We start from the raw sequence: 22,707 nt of genomic DNA, 5'->3' as shown, positions 1-22,707 counted from the left end.
TAAGGAACGTTTTGACATTTTGTTAGGTTAGTGACTCCAAATAATTGAAGAATACTCTAAAAGAAACTAAGTTTGGTTTGAGGTACAAATAGGTAAGTAAACTTGATATCCATGTCCACAACTGTATTTTTTAAGTTGTGAATGTGAAATAAACTGTAATTTGGATGGGCAAAATGTGCAAATATAAAGTCTACACTTTTGTGGTAAACTCTTGGCCAGAATCAGCTGCAATGTGGACTTTATACGTCAAAAGTCAGGCTACGAGATGACCTTAAACCCAAAACCTTATAGACCTGGATCAGACCTTCCTTAAACCTCCAGGTGGCACTCAGACTCCAGTCCTTCGGTAAGCCTGATAAATCTCTCTCTGGTTTTTGCTGCCAGTCTTCCTAGAAACCCAAAGGGAAGATGTCCAGGCAGTTCTCCACACTCAATGCAATTATTTATATCTGGACACAAAGAAGAGACTGTGTATCTTGGCAAAGCTGAGGGTTCAGCCCTTTCAGTTGACTGCCCGCATTTCACAAGTGCCAAACAAATTACTGTGTGGTGGGAGCTGGATAATTAATGAAACATGGAGAATGCAGAGAGAGAGTGATGTCTTCATATCATGATCTGGGAGGAACGTTTCAAAGGACAAATTAAGTGTAAAATTAAATCTGTGAGTTGGTTATAGAGATTCCCCAAAATAGAATAAAAATTAGGACACAGACACTATTATTTATTGTTTCACTCATCGAATATGCTTTATATAGCCAGACGACTACTGAATCTACAGTACGCCCAAAGAAATTCAATAAGTAAGTGCTACTTTGAGATCCGCTTAACACATTTTATGGTGTTAAATCCATGTTTGGGAATTACGTTGATGTTCCCTCAAAATCAACACTGAAAATCTGCATAAAAGTCGTCTGGGCTTGCAGTAGAACATGACATGAAAAGCTGGCGCTAATGGTGATGAGGAATAAAATCCTTAATGCTTATTCACCATAGATACCATGTATACACTTCCTTGTGGAAAAAGCCCTGCCAGATTCTGGTGTGTTAAAAGAAGGGAAGTTCAGAGATGGTGTTAAGGGACCAACTTGTCAGACGTTACCTCACAGACCAATCCAAGGTGGCTCAGACTTCATCCTTTACTAAGTTGTTCAACCTCCGCCTGGAAATCCCAGAATTTACCCATGGGTCAAAAGCAGGAAGCTTGTTAACAGTAGCAAAGTGTAAAAGGCATTTTTCCCCCTGATGCTCTCTGGCCTTGTGTACTGGTAGCATGACACTGGTGTCCCTTCACCTGAATGCCAGTTTGCTCAACCCTTAGCTGTCTTCCAGAATGTCTGTGCCTAATGTTTGGAAGAGGAAATTTCTAATTATGGAAAACTCCACTTAAGATGAAAAAGAGAGTGTTTTCCGTTATTTTTGTGTGTTTTAGTGAGAATAAATGTCATATTTAGTGAGGCACAAGAACACCAACTCTGAGGATGTTTATCCATTGATGAGGCTTGTTGGCTGTGCAGTGGGAATTCTTTGATATTCCGGTTGGTGACCTTGGAAAGACATTGTGCAATAGTGTAATATGGCAGCTGCACAGGTTCATGCCATTTATTTGTTTTTGTTTTTGTTTTGTTTTTTCAAAAATAAGAGACTCCATTTCAATCTCTACATCATCTTTTAAAGAAATAGTTCTCTGGAAAAATACAAGTTTGCTCATTATTTATTTACCCTCATACCCTTTTAAACCTGCATGTTGCTTTTTATTTTCCAAGGAGAATTTTTGAACGGCTCGTTTCTACTAACTTCTAACTTCAAAAGGAACAAATATTTCTTTAATAGAACTGAAGTACAACTAGTCTAAAAATAACTGGCATAATCAATCAGCTATTCTTTTGCATCATAAAGCAAACTAAAAACTCAACGTTACCTCTGACAAATGGTTTGTTGAGCAAATTTGACTGCATGTGTTCTTTTCCTCATGATATACAGTGATTTGTATATTCAGGGCTAATCGAGACTTCAGTCTAAAGTCTCCAATGTCTCTTTCATAAGCCACGGGCCACACATGCATGAATAAGCCACAGAATCATAGACAATCCATTAAACAAAGAATCCTTATGCCTGACAGCTTGTTACTACAGGCTAGAGTTACTCAGTCAGCGGCTGTTTCTGTGCTCATAAATCAACAGTGATCAACAACATTCAGTCTCTACAGCAACCATGAGAGACAGACACATGGGGTAACAGAAGCCTATTTAACAGCACAACTCTTGATCCACATACAAAGAGATACGTGATTTGGGAACAGAAAGAAATAAACGAAATAATAAATGAGCTACAGCTGTTATTGTCAAGCCAAGGGTTTTCTGCCAAGTTCAGAAAAATAGCAGTAGTGGCAGCCAAAACAAATTAACAAGTTCACTCATCAGCAAAAGCGCTTAAATCTGTCGGACTTGTAACCCGAAGGTCAGAGATTCGAGTCTCAGGTCCGGCAGGAATTGTAGGCAGGGTGTAGTGAATAACCAGTGCGCTCTCCACCTTCAATACCACGACTGAGGTGAGACCCTTGAGCAAGGCACCGAACCCCCAACTGCTGCCCACTGCTCCAGGTGTGTGTTTGCTGTGTGTGTGTGCACTTGGATGGATTAAATGCAGAGCACAAATTTTGAGTATGGGACACCATACTTGGCCACAGATCACTTCACTCACTCAGTCACTCACTAACTCAGTGGTGCATGCTAATGTAAGCATTGCTATTACTATTGCCCAGGGTTAGGTTTGAACAAGTTTTGAACAAACTCCTCACTATATGTATTAAACTTCGGTGCATGAGTCGTCTCAACAGCAGCTATGTTTAAATGCACTCAAATAACCAGTTTATTAACAGCTAGATGGCTCAAGCTGAGTGAAAAGCCTTCATGTGAACCTTTTAAATTGTTCTGATTAGGATTTAACCAATATAAAATGTCCTTTAGATTGAAAGGGGTGGTGTAGACCTAGAAAAATTCAATTGACAGGAAAGAAAATTATCATATAAACTGAGGGAGCGTGGAGTGGGCCATAGTCGAAGGGGTGGAGGGCCAGAGGGCAGCGGCGATCCGCAAGTCCACAGCGGAGGTGTGGCAAAGTCCAAACTGAGCGGACTGACAATTTGAAGAGGAAGTGGGAAGGGGATGCTTTGCGGGACCAGCGAATCAGACACATTAACAGATTCAGGGAGGGTATAGGGGAAGCAAGGTCTATGTCTCTCCAAATTGAAAAACAATGTCCAAGTCCAGTAAACAGTCACTCTCAGTGGTGGGAGGGTTTGTGGGGCTTTCATCCTTCCTCTCGTATTCCACAAGAACTCCATCTGGCACATTTGGTGTTGCCTGGTCAGATGCATCAATCGGCTCATGGTCCAGGGCGATGGCAGGCTCAATCGCTTCTTCTCATGATGGCACTTTGGTTGTGTTGGACTCAGGCAGACACTCCATGCAGCCCAGTGGTGTCTGGCTGGTAACTGGGTTAGGAGTGGGGCTGTTGTCATCATCAGCAGCTCCAACAGTCATGGACGATCCACAGGTGACCAGTACCCACTCCACATAATCCGTGAAGCTCCCTTGAGGACTTTCCCTGGACAACTGCGCTCTGGTATCGTTGTTAAGCCTGGTGTGTAGGAACGGAGTGAGGCAGACATCCGGGAAGGTGGTCTGATGAGCAAGACCGAGGAATTCCTCCAGGTGTTCCTTAAGGGAGTGATTTCCCTGCTTAAGGCACAGCAGGGTGACATCGGCGAAATGGTTCATGACAAACAAAAAACAAAAACCCTGACAAAGTGAAAAAAGTGCCGTGACTCATTTAAATGCATACATTTAAACATATGTTACAAACCTCTTATAGCCTACATCTTATGAAAATTGTCACATTAAAAACAAACCTGGTGTTTGTGCTAGTGCCATGAATACTATATGAGGAAAGGTGTGTTTTTACTTTCTAAGTCATAGAGCACCATAGCAATCATATAGCAACATGCTTAAAAGACTCGAAACAACTTGACAACTGCATAGCAATGTTATGGCAATTACATACAACAATCTAGCATTATGGTTGGCCAATTTTACAACCACCACTCATGTTCTCTTCATAAAACATTACAAAAAATTTCTGTCTAATACAAGTATATTTCTAAAGACCACAAGTGGACTACTACATTTACATTTTGCCAACATAGCAATGTTTTTCAAGAGTTAGCCCTGTAGATAATAAAGCGGGATAAACGGTATGTGTTGTATTTGCCATGCTGTCCAGGGAGAGGGCTCCGAGCTCAGTATTTTTCGTACTAGGGTAGGAACGGGCTGATGGTGAGCAGTTGGGGTGGTGGAGGGATGCTGAAAGACTGTAGAGAGAATGAAGGTAAGATAGCTTAGGCTATTTATAGAGGGTCTGTCTCGAGCTGAGAGGATAGATGATGTGATTGCTGATAATGAATTGGCCAGGTTAATTATCTGTATGAGCTCTTCCCGAACTTAGTTAATAAAAAAATACAAATAACAATTGATAAATTCATCATGGATGAAGATCGTAGAGAGTGTAAAAGAATCTTTGTCATGCCTTACTGTGTTTTAAGCTTGAACCCACTTAAGTGATGTTTAAATAAAATGTCTTAAAAAGAAGATAATGCATTTACACATGAGTAAATAAGTTTTCAAACAAAGTTTCGGTAACCCTAAAAATTTCACATTAGTCAAAATTGGCACACGTAATCGCCTGACGATGTAACCTCACACAATAGGCCACTCCAGCGGTTTGTGAATCAATAAACAAAGTATTTATTTAAAGACTCGGATAAAAAATAAAAATAAAAAAATAATAAAAAAAAACACAAAATGTCTTTAGGTGTTTTGTTAAAACATATTTAACGTTAACTGATGGTACTAAGCCCTAAAATACAATTTCTATAGACACAAAGACACAAGTGCGAAGCCGTCTTTATCATTTTGTCGTTTGAACTTCAATTTTAGCATCGCTGTTAAAGAGTAATTAGCTGGTGATGTATATTTGTTTGTTGTAGAGTTAACGAAAGTTATCATGAGCAATAATGTTAGAACCGTAAGTCATAAGAAATGTCAGTAGCCCAGAACGATTTTTGCAACATTTAGAATTCGTATGACCTTAACTTCATACAGATCAGCAAAAGTAAGGAGAAAACAGTTAGCAAAACATGCAGTGTATTAAAAATGGAGTCAAAGATTTTGCCTGTGATTTACAAGTTTATTGAAGAAGTCATTTTTATTGGCACAAAAGTGATTCCATACCTTTAACTTTGTGGGAATACAAACTTAAGACAGAAGACAACGAGCGTGGTGGTGCATGTGCACCATAAGGTCAGTAGCACAAGAGAAACTTTTAATATTTGCACCGAAAACTAATAGAAAATGTCAGTCAATACATAATTGGTTTTTTTAGTATAAAGATAAACGTAGAGGGAAGTTATTTATTTATTTATTTATTTTTTGGGGCTGTAACTGTAACTACAATTTAAACTTAAGAAAAATAACATTAGGCTACTGGCAACCATAACAAACACACAAGCTAACATTTTTGTTTCCCCAAAACAAGCAGCATATCTCTCGCAGTTGAAGTACGAAACAGTCGCACATTTTCTACCAAGCCTGTCTATCTGTATTTGAATAGCTTTTGACGTGATGTAATTTCGGAGTAACATGACAGCAAATAGGACCCAGCAGAGCTCTCCGGCGAACCTCACCTGTTCCCAAACGCACTTTTACTTTTCCACCTGAAGTCTCCTGCAGAAAACCGACATCTGTCAGACTTAAAGATAACGGCATGTTTTCGACACTGCTCTGCAGTTTGTTGCTCCTGCACGGCTCGCTCGGGGAGATCGTGTTCCGCTGCCCGAGCTGCACCGCGGAGCGCCAGGCGGCGTGTCCCAAGCTCACCACCTCTTGCGAGATTGTCAGGGAACCGGGTTGCGGTTGCTGTCCGGTTTGTGCCCGGCAGAAGGGCGAGCTGTGCGGAGTCTATACGCCGAGATGCGGCAGCGGTTTGAGGTGTTACCCAAGCGCCAATTCAGAGTTACCGCTGGAGCAGCTGATACAGGGACTCGGGCGATGCGAGAACAAAGTGGACCTGGAGCCCACCATGACCAACCAGGAGTCATGGCACAGCGGTGAGTCTCAAGACTTGTTTGGGAACATGAATTGATGCACAGCCACTGACGAAATATATGCGTATCACACGGATGATGCTGCACTTTGATGTCTCTCCTCTCCTGTTCATGTGTCAGGAATTGGGAAATCAACCCTGAATCAAATATTAGAGCAGGGTCTTTGTTCTGGCACCCTTTCCTCCACCATCTTGTTTGATTATTTATATAGCCCCTTTGCTAGATCACCAACTTCTGTCTTAACTGCCTCTGGTGCATCTGCTCATGCGAGCTTGATTTTGTTTATATCAGTACATAATGGAAATGCAGTGGAAAACCTGGGAATGTCAGGCAGTGATAAAACTGGAATTTTTTTGTGAAAGTCATGGGAATAAATCCATTAGGCTATTAAAAAATCATGGTTATTCACGGAAATAATAATAATGATAATAATAATAATGATATATAGCCTAGAACAAATTTTCTGATATTTAATCAACTAGAAATTGAAACTTAAAAACCTAGTCAACCTTTTTTAAGTAAAAGTTTAAGTGTTTAAGTATTCTTAAACAACATGAAAGATAATTGGAAGCAATATATATACAGAGAGAGAGAGAGAGAGTTTAAAGTAATTATTTTCTATGGATTTTAGAAATGTAATTTTTATAGAGCAATATGTAGCTTGTGGAGAAAATATGTTCATAACATGGTGCTCCACTTTAGCAAAAGTTCAGTTTTTTCTCAACTTTTTCTCATGTTGAGTTGCTGGACACACCCACGTCCTGTCACCAGCGGTCATTGAGTTCAGGTCGTTTCATCAATGCAGGTCGCTGCCGGTGGGAACAGGCTTCATTCAGAAATAAATGACTGGAAAATCATGAAACATTTCTATAGTTGCTGCAGGTCCAAATTGTTCTAATTATGTTAAGCCTATCTGTGGTCACAAACAACTGGAAAAACTATGGAAACTCATTGTCTAAATTTTTGGAAACCATGTTATATTTAGTTTAATTGGATGGATTGAAAAGCACCATATTAACCAAGCTTTTATCATTATAGTCGTTAGGTTATGATACAGTCAGATTAGATCAGTAAGCAGCAGCCTTAGACCGGGTGGGAGTGTCTGGATGTGGACATCACTACACGCACTCATCCAGGAAACTGTACATATGTCTTTTGAAACTTTCTCCAGGACTAGTTCTATCTGAATTGGGAAATATTCCTATTTAAGTGTATTATGCACAATGCTGCCTATTGCCTTGATAATCTCATTTGTATAATGCCATGTGGGTGTCAACAGAGGCCGTGTCTTTTGCTCTAGAGGCCAGGATGAGCAGTTTCAACCCTTTGCCATGCAACTGAAATATGTGACCTAATTTTCTAATAAAATAAAGAATTTTCAAATGTCTGATGGTGACTAAATGGTGCCAAATGCCTCTGCTTTGAAACTAATTGTCAGCTGCAATCCTGTTGTGCCGTTGGATTTTCCAAGAAATTAAAGGGTGAAAGGCTAATGCCGCCTGGCACAAATTGGACTTTTTCACACTGAACTTTGAGGCCCATCCAGGCACCCTTGTGAATCTGCCCCACTGCACTGTCTGTGCAGTGTTTGTGTGGTGTATTTTGGGATACCAGTAAACACAAAGCAACAGGGTTGCCCAGCACCAGCAGTTAATCTGCTCATTTCCAAGCCATTCCAACACAGGTTTCTAATAAACAGAAAATACTGTCGGCTCTAAAGATCGTTAAAGTTCACCATTACTCACAATCATGTTTTTCTGGCACTGTATTATTTTCTTTGTATACATACATTTTTCATACAAAGACGACGGCAAATTATATTTGTATGGCTCTCAAAGAGGCTGGTTAATGCAGTGAACTCTGAATGTTGTAATTATGAAAACTCACTACAAGGTGCTACATCCAGGACCTCTGATCCTCTTCTTTGTGTTCTCTGCTTGCCTTTGTGTTTTACTGGAATGACCACTCATCTGTATAGCATTAACAAAATGTTGTAATTTGGCACCCAGTCACTGCATCTCAAATGAAGGCTCATTCCGCACTGCGGCTGGTGGATTAGATTCAGAATCCTGTAGTTTCATCCAACTGAGCATCTCTTAATTATCTGAAAACTCACTTTAGATTTGTGCCTCAACTGTGAGCATAGTGCACCACCTGTAGTTAGCATTGTTCATAGGCAGCTGCCTCAAGTATGATCCAGCATGCCTTAGGAGCTGATGAGAGTAATGACACTTAACCAGTGCACAGATGCTGGCTTACATAATGTTCCCTTGTCTATAACTTTGGATCAGTTTCAAGAAGTCTAGAATATGTTTTATCCATATCCAGGGGTTTGAGAAGAACTAGGCCTATGTTGCAGTGTGTGTGAACACACAACTGAGGAACTCGGTCATCAATCTGACCTTTAGCATGGCACTTAAAGGATTTTAAAGGACAAAATGTTGTCAACATTTATTAATCTTCATGTTTTTCCAACCAAAAATAACTGCTCGATTTCCAAATGATGGCAGTTTATACACAAAAAGCACCATAAAAGTATATACAACTTCGTTAGAAGTCTCGAAGAGCAGACCGAAATCTAAGCCATTATTCATTAATCTAAAGAGTTCACAAATCTAGTCATTTTTTAAGTAAACAAAAGCTGGAATATTTAGATGTCACACCAGATTTGATGATAAACACCATTGGTTCTACATATGATATTTCAAAGCTATAGCAGAGAGAGGAAGATTATTAATATTAAGTTAGATGACTTGGAATATAGTGCAAATTATATTTGTGATTTGTGAACTTTAAGATTAGTGAAAGTCTTAAATTGTGGTCTGCTCCTTGCACAAAAGTTATCATATGACTTCAGACGCCTTGCATGAGCTATATAGACTATAGATTTTTTTTTTTTTTTACATTTTTAACCATACTTTTATAATACTTTTGAGCTTTTGGGGGCTTGGCAATTTGTGAGGAATAAAAATCTGACTCAAAATTCAGCCCAACATAATGTATGTGCTTCATGAATGAATGAAAAAGGTTTAATACAACATGAGAGTGAGTAAAAATAAAATAAAATAAAATGCTACAACATCATGTTTCTCTAATCCAGTGTAATTTTACATTATTTCTATACGATTATGGTATTTATTAATATTATGAATTAGCATATGTATTTTTTTTTTTACATTTTAAGTTTTTTTTTTTGTAATTTTAAGCAATTTCTTTTCATTATTATTTCTTTTTATTTTTTTTAAATGTTTTATTTAGCTTAACATTTTTGAAACATTTCTTTTTTTCATTGAAATATATATTTTAACATCAGTTATCGCTAAATATTTTTTTATCATACTAGTTAACTGTTTCAACACCGCTCGAAGCGAGCATCAGTCAATGTACAATAATTTGCTTCTGACAGTCGTCACCTTTATTTATGTAGTTTTACATAAATATACAATACAGATGTGTCAAAGCAGCTTTACAGTGTTCATCCAGAAAATAGTGTCGATTATGTAAGAGGACAATAGAAAACAGTCTATTTTTTTCAGTCAGTTCATTGTTGATTCAATGATGTCATCATGCAACTCAATGTGGATGATGATAAAATGACAGAACCAGAAAACATAGTCTGATGAATCCAAAATGACACCAATTAATATACTTAAAAATAAAATGCTCACTTAAATTATATCAATTCAACCGTAGATAAAAGCAGGTAAAAAGTTGCACCTGCAAATTTTTGCACTGATTCCATTCAGAAAATCAGCCTCCTCACCACCATACTAAATATATACAGTATCTCATGTTATTCAAGCTAGCGGTTTGTATCTCATGTTTGTTTTTCAGTCTTTTCCTCGTTCTCCTTGTATCGTGTGTACTCTGATTGCCCTTGGATCCCTTCGGGGTCTGATGTGCTGAGACATGCTCTTTTCCACACCTTTCCAGTGCTGCAGTGGGGATGCCTTGGGAGGCGGCTGCTTGTCGAGACCTGTGACACCAGAGCCTTCTTGTAGGTGCCCTGACGTTACTTTTGCTCCAGGGCAACTGGAGTGTCATGGTGTCAAACAAGCAAAAAAACACACACAAAAACTGGTGTGTCCTTTCTCCCCAAGGCCATCCTGGACAACCCACCACAGATTAGAGTGACGAAAAACTAGCGTCAGCAAAATACACAGTCTTACACATCCAGCCATCTTTCAGCATGTGATATAATGCTGGCTGCCTGCCTGCCCGACTGATACACATGAAAATGTCAATTTTAACTGCATCAGGTATATTCATTATAAAATTAGTGCAAAGAATACAAATCTAGCATTTATAGTGTTTATACCTCTCTGCACACAGCTACATTCCTGTCAGCAGGCCCATTTTGTTATGCCTGAGAAGAATTAGGATCTTTTACTTTTATATAGGTGATTTTATAGGTGATATTAACAAACCTCAAAATAGGAACCTGATAAAATGCTTTATAATATTTTTTAGGACACAGTGTAACCTGAAAACTGCGATCCAGAATTTTTAATACATTCTTTCTGTAACCCTAATGACAGCTCTACTCAGCAAAGCCTCGTCCTGAGACCCACGCTTAGCACTATGCCAAGTGTGTTATCTCTGAGTTTTATAAGCTTGTTGCTCAACCACTTGTCTAAAGCTGGAGCTCAGGCAGTCCTTGACACTCAGGAGGCTGTAGTTGCCATGGTGCCAAATGGAGATCAACAGTGCTTCACAAAATGAATCCAAGGCATTTCCTGAGGAAAACTTCGACTTCAAGCTGTTTCCTCAAAGGCTCAAATCTTAACACTAAAACTAGGTCATTATATTTGTCAAATTTTAACTGATTATCAAATTGCTGTTGAGGAATACTAGTGCCTTAAAGGCATAGATCACCCAAAATGCTATTCAAAACATTTTCTTGCTTATTCCACAGAAGAATAAATGCATTCAGGTTTAGAATGACATGAAGGTGAGTAAAAGATGACAGAACTTTCTTCAGACTCCATTTTTTATTTAATATAACTTTTATTTCAGAAGCACCTTTGCACACCTGCATGACTCTAGAAAATGTTGTTGAAATCTATTTTTATTATAGAAATGATCAGCAAAAGCACATGCACTCATGCACAAACTCAAGGACTGAAACTCATTTGGCTGCAGAGAACATTTCCTTTGTGCACAGTGGCTGCTGAGTCATCGAGGCTCCCTCAGCAGGCCTCTGATTTATGACCGTACAACATCGCTGTTTAGTCTTTGCATATGCAATTACAGAAAAGATAAAAGAGAGCGAGGGAGAGTAGAAGAGTAAGACAGATAAAAGTGCTGGCATCCACCGTGCATTGAGAAGAGGCTCAGGGTGGGTAGTTTAGGTTGAATGAAATCTTACGCTTTTTCATCAAATGGGGGAGAAAAAATGGGGAACTGCTCGTAGGGAATAGTGACAAATTACTTCTCAGAACATTTTTTTTAAGTGGAATCAGAGAGTGTGTGAAATGCTAAGACACTGAACAGATGTTTTAATGATGTAGAGGACACATAGAGGACACCAGTGGAAGTTTGTGTAGAACAGAACAGTAGAAGTGGTTTTTATGCTTGTGGTTATTGGTGACAAATGTCAGCTAGCTCTTGTATCTGTTTTCGCACTTTGTTTTAATTAGTATTTTTAGTACTTTCATTTAATATTTAAATGTTATTTTATTTCAACCTTATTTTAATTGCCAAAAATGTTTTTAATAGTTTATTTTTAGTTAACCATAACAACACTTCCCAAGGGAAGTCATTATGCACCCACCAAAACCAACAGTTAGCTTTCACAAAACCCTCACACACCTGGTCTTGTTTTGCTGGACACTGGCATAGCTTTCCTGTGAGTCGAGTAGTTCCACAAAAGAAAGGAAATTAAATTACATTCTGCTCTGTTGTTTCATGCCGCCGTGGTAAGTTACAACCTTCACAAAAAGCCACATGGTTATCTAAGGAATAAAGAGAGCCAGATACGAGCTGGGTTTACGGGCATCGCAGCTGCTTATGTTTTTCTTGCATTACTTTTTCATACTGACACATTCTGTTAGCCAGCGTGCTCACTGCAGCCTGTTTGGAAAAACAACATGGCCGCTCGGCTTGCTCTTCCTAGCCGTGTGGGTTGAAAAAGCGTTTTCTGTAAATGTTTAACCAGATGGGTAAACTGTGGACAGGTTTCAGTCAATGTCAGTGTCTTTGGGTTGCCTTCCCAGCATGCATTGTTCCTCAGTTCATCCACAAATTGACCAGAGCTTACTGGTTACAAGAGCTTCATGTGGCGTGGCGCTGAGTGCATGTTTGTATATATCAGTAGATTTTGTACTGTAAACCAATACGGCTGTTTATAATCCTGCTGTCAGACCTCTGCATTTTGATAAATCCTGGATAAAGCCTGCAGTTTCAGCTCATTAGAGAAGTATGCATAGATTAAACCAAATCAGCAGTGATGGAGAAGATGTAAAATGCTTAATTACGGGTGGTAGCATGCAACCAGAGCAGAACTGCCCTTGAGTGTTTTTGTTTCTTAGTTTTCCTATTACAGTTACTGCAAAAAAAGTGCTGTAATTTAAAACAGTTTAAAAAAAAAAATGTATTTATTTTGGCTTGTCACATCATAAATGCTGTTAATAAAATACACACACACACCCAAACATATATATATTATAAAAATGTATTAGGTTACCATTTTGTAGTCCATCTCTCTGTTTTTGAATTCATCCTAACAGAATCTTACATGTGCATCATATACAGAAAGTCCTATCATTTAAAACTAATTTTATTTATTTTGCATGCTTCACCATATGCTCTGGTTTTTTTAATGTTAAGACCCCGTTTTATTCCATCTTGCTGTTTTTAAACGCATCTTATGTGTACAGAACCTTACATGTACATCATATAGAGATACTTGCTGGTTTTTGAGTGACACATATGTTGGTTGTGCCCTAATAAATTATATTTTTCTAATGATGAATGTAAAGATTATTCAGTCTCTGTGATGTTTTTGCTGTTTCCTTTCTTTCCTATTTTGATTATTATGTTCACATTTCATAGAAAACATAACTAATTTGTCAGAAAATGAAGTGGTTGATAAGCTGATATGCATTAGGGTTGGGCGGGATAGATCATCCATGGCTGATAGACATCACAATGTTGCGCCGGCATCGTGTTTTACTATCACTTTCGAGATTCGCGATTACACGTACTCTGTTTATACTATGGAGCAGCAGTACTTACAACACAAGATTATATGTTTCCCAGACAGCAACATAGTTTCGGCCCAGATCTGGCCCGCATGAAATCCATGCGGGCCAGATGTGGGCCGAATCCGGACCGAAACTGCTTGCTGTCAGGGTTGTCGGTGTGGTACTGAGGATCTGCAAATCATTCGCCATCGTCCTCAGTCATCTCTCCTTACACCGTGTCTACACCATGGTTGCCAGGTTTTTAGCAACAAAACTAGCCCAATTGCTACTCAAAACTAGCCTAAAACTAGCCCAATTGCGTTCTCCAGTAAAAATGGCATTCCAGTGGATAAATACACGTTTTTCGGCGGGGATCTTCCAGTAAAATTCACATTCAAGAAGCTAAATATCACATTATTGGTGTTGTTTCAATCCACGGACATGAAAACAGTGTTAAAGTAGCCCAATTGGCAACACTGGCGCCGCGCCGCGCTCTAGAGTCTACACTGGATGCGACCTTTGAAAATCATTTGAAATGTGTGTCAACATGACATAAATTGAATGTGACAGCAGTACTGTCAGGGATTTGTGGTGTCATGCCGCGCCGAATCCAGTGTAGACAGCATCACTGATTGTATTGAGTTCTATCGACTGATCTATATATAATGAATCTCTATTATAGATCACAGGTTCTATAGTATTTTGTCGTGCCGCACTGCTCACATCCGGTGTAGACACAGTGTTAGGAATCATTAGTTGTTTTCCCTTATAAGGATTCACGCTTCAGTCACACCCCCTAACTCTACAGTCAGTGTAACTTCACAAGTGGCACTTGACTTTTCAACAGGATGTCATGCTTCCTTGGGAGAAGTGAGAGACAAACCGGCCCAGGCCTTGAAAGAGTTCCTGTCCACTCCCCAACCGCACAGCCCACACACTAAGCCTTTGGAAAGAGAGAGGAACTGTGAGTGGGAAGTGTTGCTGGTGTAGGCCCAGGGATGAGAGTGTGGAACAGGGATGCTTCCGAGGAGACGTAATGGCAGGTGTCTGCTGAAGCACACCCGCCAATAATTTCTTTAGTGAGGCAAACTCTGGCAAAGTCGCCTGCTATTTCAGACACTATTCTTAGGTCTGTTCCTTACAATTAGGCTTGAAACTTTAGACCACAGTATTCAATGCTGGACAATGCTCAGAGTGCCCCCTTTCAGGCTCTCATACTCACCCTGCGTTGACTTCATTCGAGCAGCTCTGGGCTCGAGGCCTGAGGGTTCTGCTTTTTAATGTCGATGGGCCAGGAAAAGGAGCAGACTTCAATGCAGGCATGGGTTTCAAAGGGCCGGCTAGAGTCCAAGTGACCTGCTCTGTGCAAGTGATATTACCAAAAGGAACATGTAACTAATTCGCCCAATACAAAGTCCAAAAGTATACATAGCCTAATACATATTTGCTGTTACAGTACATTCAGGATCAAATACAGAGTTTTGTTCAGCGTCTCTGAGCTTTGATGCTCCCTAAAGGGGTCAAAAGAATAGTTCTGTCAGTATTTACTCATCCTCATTTCGTTTCAAACCCATTTACTGTCTTTTTGTCAGATGACTTTCGAAGAGTCTTCGTTATTGGAAGTTTTTATTTATTTATTTTTGAGCATAATGCTATGAAATGTTGTTGTAGTAAAGATTTTTCGAAATTATTGTAATTATTATCAATTAATATATTTTTTACTTGAAGGGATAGTTCACTCAAAAATAAAATTAATTAATTTAAAATAATTTAGTCACTTTCATAGTGTTTCAAACCTGTATTACTGACTTTCTTCTGTGTAGCACAAAATAAGAAAAGGATAAAATAAGGGAATAAAAGTATATCTTTTGTTATTAGTAGTTCACTTATGATTTGCCAGGCACATTTTTACATAAAAGGCACATATCTCTTCACAGGCCTCTTCACAGGTCATTAATGCCAGCCTTTAACTTTCTCTCTGTGTCGCTTTGATGCACTGCCAGAACACTGGTTTGTTTTCATTGACCAAAAAAATAAATAAATAAATGTCCATTTGTTATGCAACATCTACAGGGTTGTGCAGCATTCAGAATTTAATTTAGAATAGCTTTTAAAAAGCGATTCAATTTCTGGAATTTTATGGGCCATGATAGAAGTACTAAACTAAAGTTTTTTTTTTTTTTTTTTTTTTTTTTTTTACTTATTTTTAAGTATTACACACAAATCTTTATTTTATTTATTTAAATAAATAAATAATTACATTTTTATTTTTTAATCCTGTAACCTACTCTTCCCTTTATTAGGAGAAGTAAATAGCACACGGTTCCCTCCAGTGAAGAAGCCAGGCAAAGAAAACAACTACCAGCACATTAAGGAAATAGCTGTGAAGCAGCATCACAACAACAAGAGGACCAGGATGTACAGCTCCCTGGATGATCCCAAAATACCTCACCCAAGACAGGTGAGTGGCCCTCTTGAGTACTGGTGAACACCGAAGCGACTCATACGAAATGACAACACAGAGAATGTTAGACCAACAGAAATAAAAACCTGTGTTCAGTACAGTAGTGCCCTCTTCTGGTTATCAGACTAACACACCACATACACAATGCTACAGGCTCACACAACACACGCACACACTCGCTATGACACAGACACTCTCCTTTCAGCTAAACATTAATTTTCCTAACACAGTCCTCTGGGGTTCAGATTTACGGTATGTGCTTTGTACAACCCTCTCTATTTGATGTTGCTATAATTCTGTGGTCTGAGGTTGTTTGTCAGTGCATAATTTATTGCTTCAGTATGTTATTTTCATGATTGGAGCTGTGCAGAAACTGCTGTAAGCTGATTTGTGGGGTGTTTTTCGTATTAAGCCTTTTTTCGCTATGTTTTCAGTTAAAAACGTGATCATTTCCTTAGTTACCTAATTAACCAGTGATTTCTGATGTCTAAAACACTGCCCGGTGATAGCACACAGTCACACTGATTGCTAAGGTAGAACAAACGGCTGCCATCTCTGCTGAAACAAGGAATGAGCCAGTGCTTGTCAAATTTGGCCATCACGCAAGTCCACAGAGAGTTAATTAACTTTTCTTGGACTTGTACCATGCTTTACCTGGACTCTTAAATCCTCAGCCAAGTGACCACTGCAACACCCCAATCAGCATCTCTATCGGCATCATCTAAGGTTTTGAGCCAGTATACAAATTCTCTTGCTAATTTACTTAATTTGGCAAATTATTATTTTTTTTATAAATGCATATTGAAGTAAATGACATTTCTGGCAGGTTTCTTAGTAGCTCAGATGTAGGGCTTGTTTTGCATGACAACTTTATAAGATCAAGCCTGTCTGCTTTACGTTGTCATTAGCATATCTTCACCATTTAAAAGGCACCTTAAGTGCATTGATCTGGAAAACTCCTACATCCGCTCATATTTTCCTCCTCATTGAGCATATTCTATACTGCTGTTGGGCAAGAAATAGTTTCAAAAAGACAATCAATGTGACCATAAACACACAGCAGTGAAGACAACAATAGCTGTATTATGAAGCACACTGGGTCTGGTTTGGCTGACCTGAAAGCAATAGTAACTACGGCGAAATGATATGTTGATAAAGCAAATGGAGGTTGGAAAGTACTATAAAAAGGTAGATGCAATAAAATGAAGAAGCCAAGGCAATAAAAATTCAAACCAGTGATAATGGTAGGGTAATAAAAAGCCAAACCGAATAAACAGCTTTTCTGTGAGGGTCATAAATCAGTAGTGTAACCATCTCGTATCCCATAAAAAGCAGACATTCAAGGAGAATGTCCGATGACAGTTCACTGTTTTGTAATGGAGCACTTTTCATCCACATGATACGGATAAGATCCCTGGCAGGCCCTCTTCCCCAGTGCCCTCTTATCCTGGGCCAAGCAGGGAGCAGCCATCATGAGAGATATAGGGAAAAAGAGAAGGAACGGGAAACAGGAATGGTCTTTGATGCCGATGCCTGTCCTTGCGGAGAGGTAGGGAGGCAGAACTAAGCCAGCAAATTAGCTCAAGTACGAGATTTATATCAGCCACACAAATGTTTCATGAGGCCGCCGACCTGCTTTTTATCTCACTCTCCTTATATAAGTGTTTCTTTGAGGATTTTGCTAACTAACTTTTTGTTATATGAAAGTCACATTACTTCTATCTTTTGCCTAATTGTAGCAGGTCTCCATCACTTATTTTGCTTCTTTTCAAATGCATGTGGTTTAGATTTTTTTAAATCACAAAAGCTATTAATTGCATTTAACGTTTTTTCAGATGTTACTCTTCTTGTTTAGCAATGTAAAACTTGCAAAGGAGATTTCTGAAATCTAAAACAAAGCCTGGTAATAGCATACCCTCACAATAAATAGTTTTTATATCATTTTCGGGGTGTGCTCTTATGCATTTGATGTAAAAAAAAAAAAAAAAAAAAAATATATATATATATATATATATATATATATATATATATATATATATATATATATATATATATATATATATATATATATTTGTTTGCATTTAGGTATTTAGACAATGGAGATTGACAAAATAAACTAGTGAGAATGTAATAATGTTTCAATATGTTTGAGTTGAAGAAATGTTCAGATGCATGTTTGTGTTTGTGTGTATTTGGTCTTACAGAGCCAGTGTCAACAGGAGCTGGATAGAGTTTTGGAGAACATCTCCCGAATTACATTCCATGACAACAAGGGACCTTTGGAAAATCTTTATGACCTGAAGTTCCCCAACTGTGACAAGACAGGACAGTACAACCTTAAGCAGGTGAAAAGACCAACATTTGACTCAACCTTTTAAAGACATCATCATGGTCATAAATTAAAAGCTGACATAGCTTTTCTTTGGGAGTCTTCTTGTCCATTGTCAATTTGAGTCAATTTGCAGGACAAAAAGTACTCGCATTTGAATGGCAGCTGGTGTTAATTTCACTATAGGGAAATAGGACTATGAGACATTGCACAACCTTTGCACAACAATCTGCAGCTTCCTGTAGTTTTATTTTCCAATTCCATTTAGAAGGTTCATTAATGACTCAAAGATGGAGCCAAAGAGAAACTGTGTGTAAAACATTCCCAAATTCTCTACAGAAGGCTGTTTTATCAAAGCCAAGGCAACCGTATCTGAGCAGAGCGTTACAAGCTAATGAAAATTTTGCTGACTGACGAGCCCGTCTGTCAGCTGGCTTGACTTGGTTTTTAGAGACATTATCAGAGGAAAAGAGAATCACATATGTATCTTTTTTGTAATGTATTTTATATTATTTTTGATTCTCAGATTATTTTCCAGAAAAAAAGATGTCACACATTTTAGCTGTAGGAGTTTCATAAGAAGTCTTAATGTTTATATATATATATATATTTAATTATACACTATATCATAAAAAGTTTGTTCAGTAGTGTTGACATTCCGCTGACAGCGAGCTTGATGACTGAAAACTTCATAAGTTATCAATCATATTCACAATCGTGATATTTTATTTCTGTTTCCTGGCATGACATGTTGGAGCTTTAAACACAAACGTGTCCTGAAGAAGAAAACAGGTCTGTTGTTTTAACATGAAAACCCTGTTCCCAGGGCACAAAACAGTGTACCTCACCATACTTAATTGTGTTGCAATCATCCTGTTCCTTTTGTAATTATTATAACTGTCAGTTTTTGTTCTTTGCCATTGGAGGACAAAAAAATTGAGAATCAGTCTTTTGCCTATTTTGGGTCTCAGCGTCAGCTATGTCCAGTTCAATTATGACCTCATTTTGGGAGTTCTCTGTAGGGGTCAATGAGACATGCTGGGTCAAATGAGGCGGGAGGGCTGTTTTGGGGCAGTGCCTCCACCCCGTACTCGGCCAGGAGCTTCATTTAGCCCCCAATGTTTCCCTGCCAGTCTCTCATCATCTTCTATCTCTTGTGTTCCAGTGCAACATGTCCAGCCATGGACAGAGGGGCGAGTGTTGGTGCGTTAACCCCTACACTGGTGTACAGATACCCACATCCCCCAAAGTGAGGGGGGACCCCAACTGCAGCCAGTACTACGGTGGTCCTGAGCTGGAACCGCCCACCAGGCAGCAGAAATAGATGCAACCTTGCACATAAGGAAGATGCCCCGGGTTGCAAACGAGGAGAGTTAAATCGAGTGCCAGAGCGATGTGCATGTGTGTAATTCTGTACGTGTATGTGTATGTATATTTTCTCAATAGTATGATCTGTGTTGTCGATAGGAATGTGGAAAGTCACATGCCAGCAAAGACAAGCAAGTCAAGGACAGGTAGTTAAACCTCCCCTTCTCAAATCCAGATAACTGTTCTCCAAATTTAACTCCGAGTGATTGTCTTTTTTCTGCCTATTCATAGGCTCGTCTGGTGCCTTTTAATCTTGTGACTGAATCTGGTTGCAGGGAGTCGCTTATACAGCATTTGCAGCTGTTCGGTGTGAAGATGTGTCCCTTTAAATCTCCCTTTGTCTATGGAGACCCAATAAAAATGGTGTTTTTTTTTGTTTTTGTTGCACCATTGGTTGGCAGACACAAACAGCAACTACAAATGCACAACAGCAGCAGCTTGACATTGATTTAACAGTGAATCCAAATTTTGAAACCAAAAATAGTGATAGAGAAAGCAGAACGGTCTTTTTTGGCTGATTTGAAAGGATCTGTGCAGGGGCTGGAGATTTGCTTTTTGGCTATTTTGAATATTTTTCCAAATAAGTGTTGCATTTTTAAGACCATGCATTCAAAACATTTTCAGAATGCGTCTCTTAACCAGTGCTTTTGTTTCCATTCAGTTGCTTCAGACTGAGAGGTGCCATGTACGTGAGTTGCTATACGGTGTCACCGCAAATAGCTGCCCCATCTAACCAATTGGAGTGCAAGGTACGATAGTCCCGAAATGTCAAACAATTGCTAAATTAAAAATGAGGCCCCTTTTTGAAACATATTACTGATCTTCATTACGCATCATTTATTTTGAAATGGAAGTGTGTTTTTACAATCAATAATTGCAGTCGCTTCCAAAGATCTCAAGATCTGGAAAACCCTGTTCTTGGTGACTGATAGACCTCTCTTCTCATGCTGCTTCTCTACCGTGTGGTGTATATGTGTGTTTATAGAGTGGGGATCAGCATTTACTAATGATGCGCTGACAGAGGGCTAGATTAGAACACAAGGCTGACATTGAAAAATCTGATATAAAGTGGGTTAAGTGCCTATAAATAAACACAGGTTTGCCTGCAGTGCCAGCGGCTGTGCCTCACCTTGCTTCACTCTCATCTGCAGTGGGATGTGTTGGCGGTTGGCAAGGGTGATTTTGCCCAGTGTAACACTTGAACGGGGTTAGTTGGAGAGTCCTGTTAAGGAATGTAAAATGGTGCATGGGTTGAGTGAGCTTGTTTAACCAATTATTGTACCATGTTTCCCCAGCTGAGTGCAAACATGCATTTTACTCCTTGAACAGCCCAATGCAGCAGACTTTAATAAATAAATAAATAAAAAGTTTCACGTAACTACTGGGTTCAAATTGGTTCAGTTGGTCATAAAAGATCCAACAGAAAATTACAAACAGTAAAGTGACATACAGTGGGATCCAAAATCTGAACCTGGGATTCAAAATCCAATTTAAACCTTGAAATCAAATTCTTTTTTCTGAACGTTTTTATACAAAAAAAAAAAAAAAAAAATCTGATTTTGTAATATCTAGGTTACTAATTAGTAAGTAAATTTGTCGATTTTGGGATCGGTAAGATTATCCTATTTTTGTGGAAACGGTAATTCCTTTCAAGAGTCTTTGATGAATAGAATGTTTAAAAGAACAGAATTTAGCCATAATAGAAATCTTTTGTAATATTATAAATGACTTGACTGTCACTTCTGATCAATTTACTGCATCCTTGCAAAATAAAAGTATAATTTTCTTTAAAAAAAAAAATGACTGGCCCAAAAAAAGAAAAGAAGCATTCTAGAATCTAAATAGTTGTGACCAGTGGGATTTCATGGGTTAACCTGCTCTGTCAGCAGGTGTGATCTTTAATGGCCTGTTCAAATGGACACACAGACAGTTTTATCGCTGAAGGCTCCCAGATCAATGCACTGTTGGATTGTACTGGGCGTAGCTACAACCCTAATTTCTGATGTCATTTGTGGCTTCTGTAGATGGGCATAGCTTCTAAAAATCTGATCAGAAATGAGACAAGAATCCAGGTGCTGCTCATAAATTTCAACTTTTTAAATTCCGATTCCCTTATTTTCACTGTTAGCCATCTGGATGCCACTGCATGTGGCCTTAGTGTCACATCGCTGGAAATTGGCATCACTGTCTGCGAACACCATTCAAGGCTTGTCATCCATTGATTTAGTTATATTTTCATTCACTACTCGTATCTCTTACTCTTTTTATCTCTTCCCCTTCTGTCTCTTGCTTTCCCATCCTCTCCCTCTCTGTGAGTGTTGAATTTAAAAGCTCAATCCAGAAATAGAAGTTGATTAAGCTTTAACATTGATCCTAACATGTTAGACCATGTTCTGCCCAGCGTTTGCTTTTGTAGCTTAGCCTTTATGATATATTACCACATTAACCTTCAGTATTTTTCACAGTATTACCACATCTCGCTCACTCTTAGTAGTAGCTTACATGTATTTACTTTATCTAGTTAGCATTATGCTAACTACCACAACGGACTGGCTCTCCAAAATCACACAGCCTCGTGTGATTTTGGTGCCTCACGGATAGATTTGCTGAGACGAGGGCTACGAGTTTTCCGTTTTGGTTTGTTTCCAAAATAGATTGCCCTCCGGTGGCACAGTAAATTTTACGGTAGCTCGAGCTTGGCCTAGTTTGAAAACAGTGCGAAACCAATCCCTGTGGTTTTCAGGCATATTGATTTGCCAGAGCGGTGTGTGTGTGTGTGTTTGTATGTACTTGTGTGAACGTTTCAATGCTGTGCCATGCCTGGAGCCAGTGTGACGGTGGGAAGGATTGCTTGCCATCTGGTGCAGTGTAAAACTGTCAGAGCCGGTCTCTGCTTTTGGAGAGTCTCACACAAATGACAGTGGGAATTTCTTAAGCAAATCCAAACTCCTTGTGCCATGCCAGCATCTCACATGGCTTTTTTTTCTTCTGTAATTCATTGCATATCCTGTGTGTCACGAGATGCGGTGGTATTAAATAACATACATTACTCGAAGCATGCTCCTTGTGACCACTGTCATGCGAATGGTGTATGAACTGAGTTTTCTGTACAACTGCAATGGAAAAAGCCATAAATGCATGCTAAAATAGACATTGGTTTTAACTTCTTGTAATAAAATCCAGCATGATTAAATGAAATACC

The 22,707-nt window shown here is 38.9% G+C and overlaps 1 protein-coding gene across 2 annotated transcripts; it reads left to right on the top strand.

Moving 5' to 3' along the window:
* The first annotated feature begins 5,582 nt into the window (after window positions 1–5,582).
* On the top strand, window positions 5,583–22,707 carry igfbp2b (insulin-like growth factor binding protein 2b). Of its 2 annotated transcripts, XR_003277134.1 has the most exons (5): window positions 5,583–6,163; window positions 15,648–15,805; window positions 18,013–18,153; window positions 19,303–19,651; window positions 19,737–22,707. XR_003277134.1 is itself a non-coding variant. In XM_026217523.1 (4 exons), the coding sequence occupies exons 1-4, from the start codon at window positions 5,821–5,823 to the stop codon at window positions 19,459–19,461; spliced, it is 801 nt and encodes a 266-aa protein (XP_026073308.1). In that variant the 5' UTR covers window positions 5,583–5,820; the 3' UTR covers window positions 19,462–22,707. The 2 variants fall into 2 exon arrangements, 1 of the variants encoding a protein (XP_026073308.1); XM_026217523.1 differs by having other exon boundaries at window positions 19,303–22,707.

The sequence above is a fragment of the Carassius auratus genome, chromosome 34 (assembly GCF_003368295.1).
Source record: "Carassius auratus strain Wakin chromosome 34, ASM336829v1, whole genome shotgun sequence".
Lineage (NCBI taxonomy): Eukaryota > Metazoa > Chordata > Actinopteri > Cypriniformes > Cyprinidae > Carassius > Carassius auratus.
This window is presented reverse-complemented; position numbering and strand designations above follow the sequence as displayed.

What these genes read in the sequence shown, in the direction of transcription:
- igfbp2b (XM_026217523.1), top strand. Translation starts at nt 5,821, where the DNA reads ATGTTTTCGACACTGCTCTGCAGTTTGTTGCTCCTGCACGGCTCGCTC. An exon ending in AAATACCTCACCCAAGACAG is followed by an intron (nt 15,806 to 18,012) that starts GTGAGTGGCCCT and finishes TTGGTCTTACAG; the next exon opens with AGCCAGTGTCAACAGGAGCT. An exon ending in GACAGTACAACCTTAAGCAG is followed by an intron (nt 18,154 to 19,302) that starts GTGAAAAGACCA and finishes CTTGTGTTCCAG; the next exon opens with TGCAACATGTCCAGCCATGG.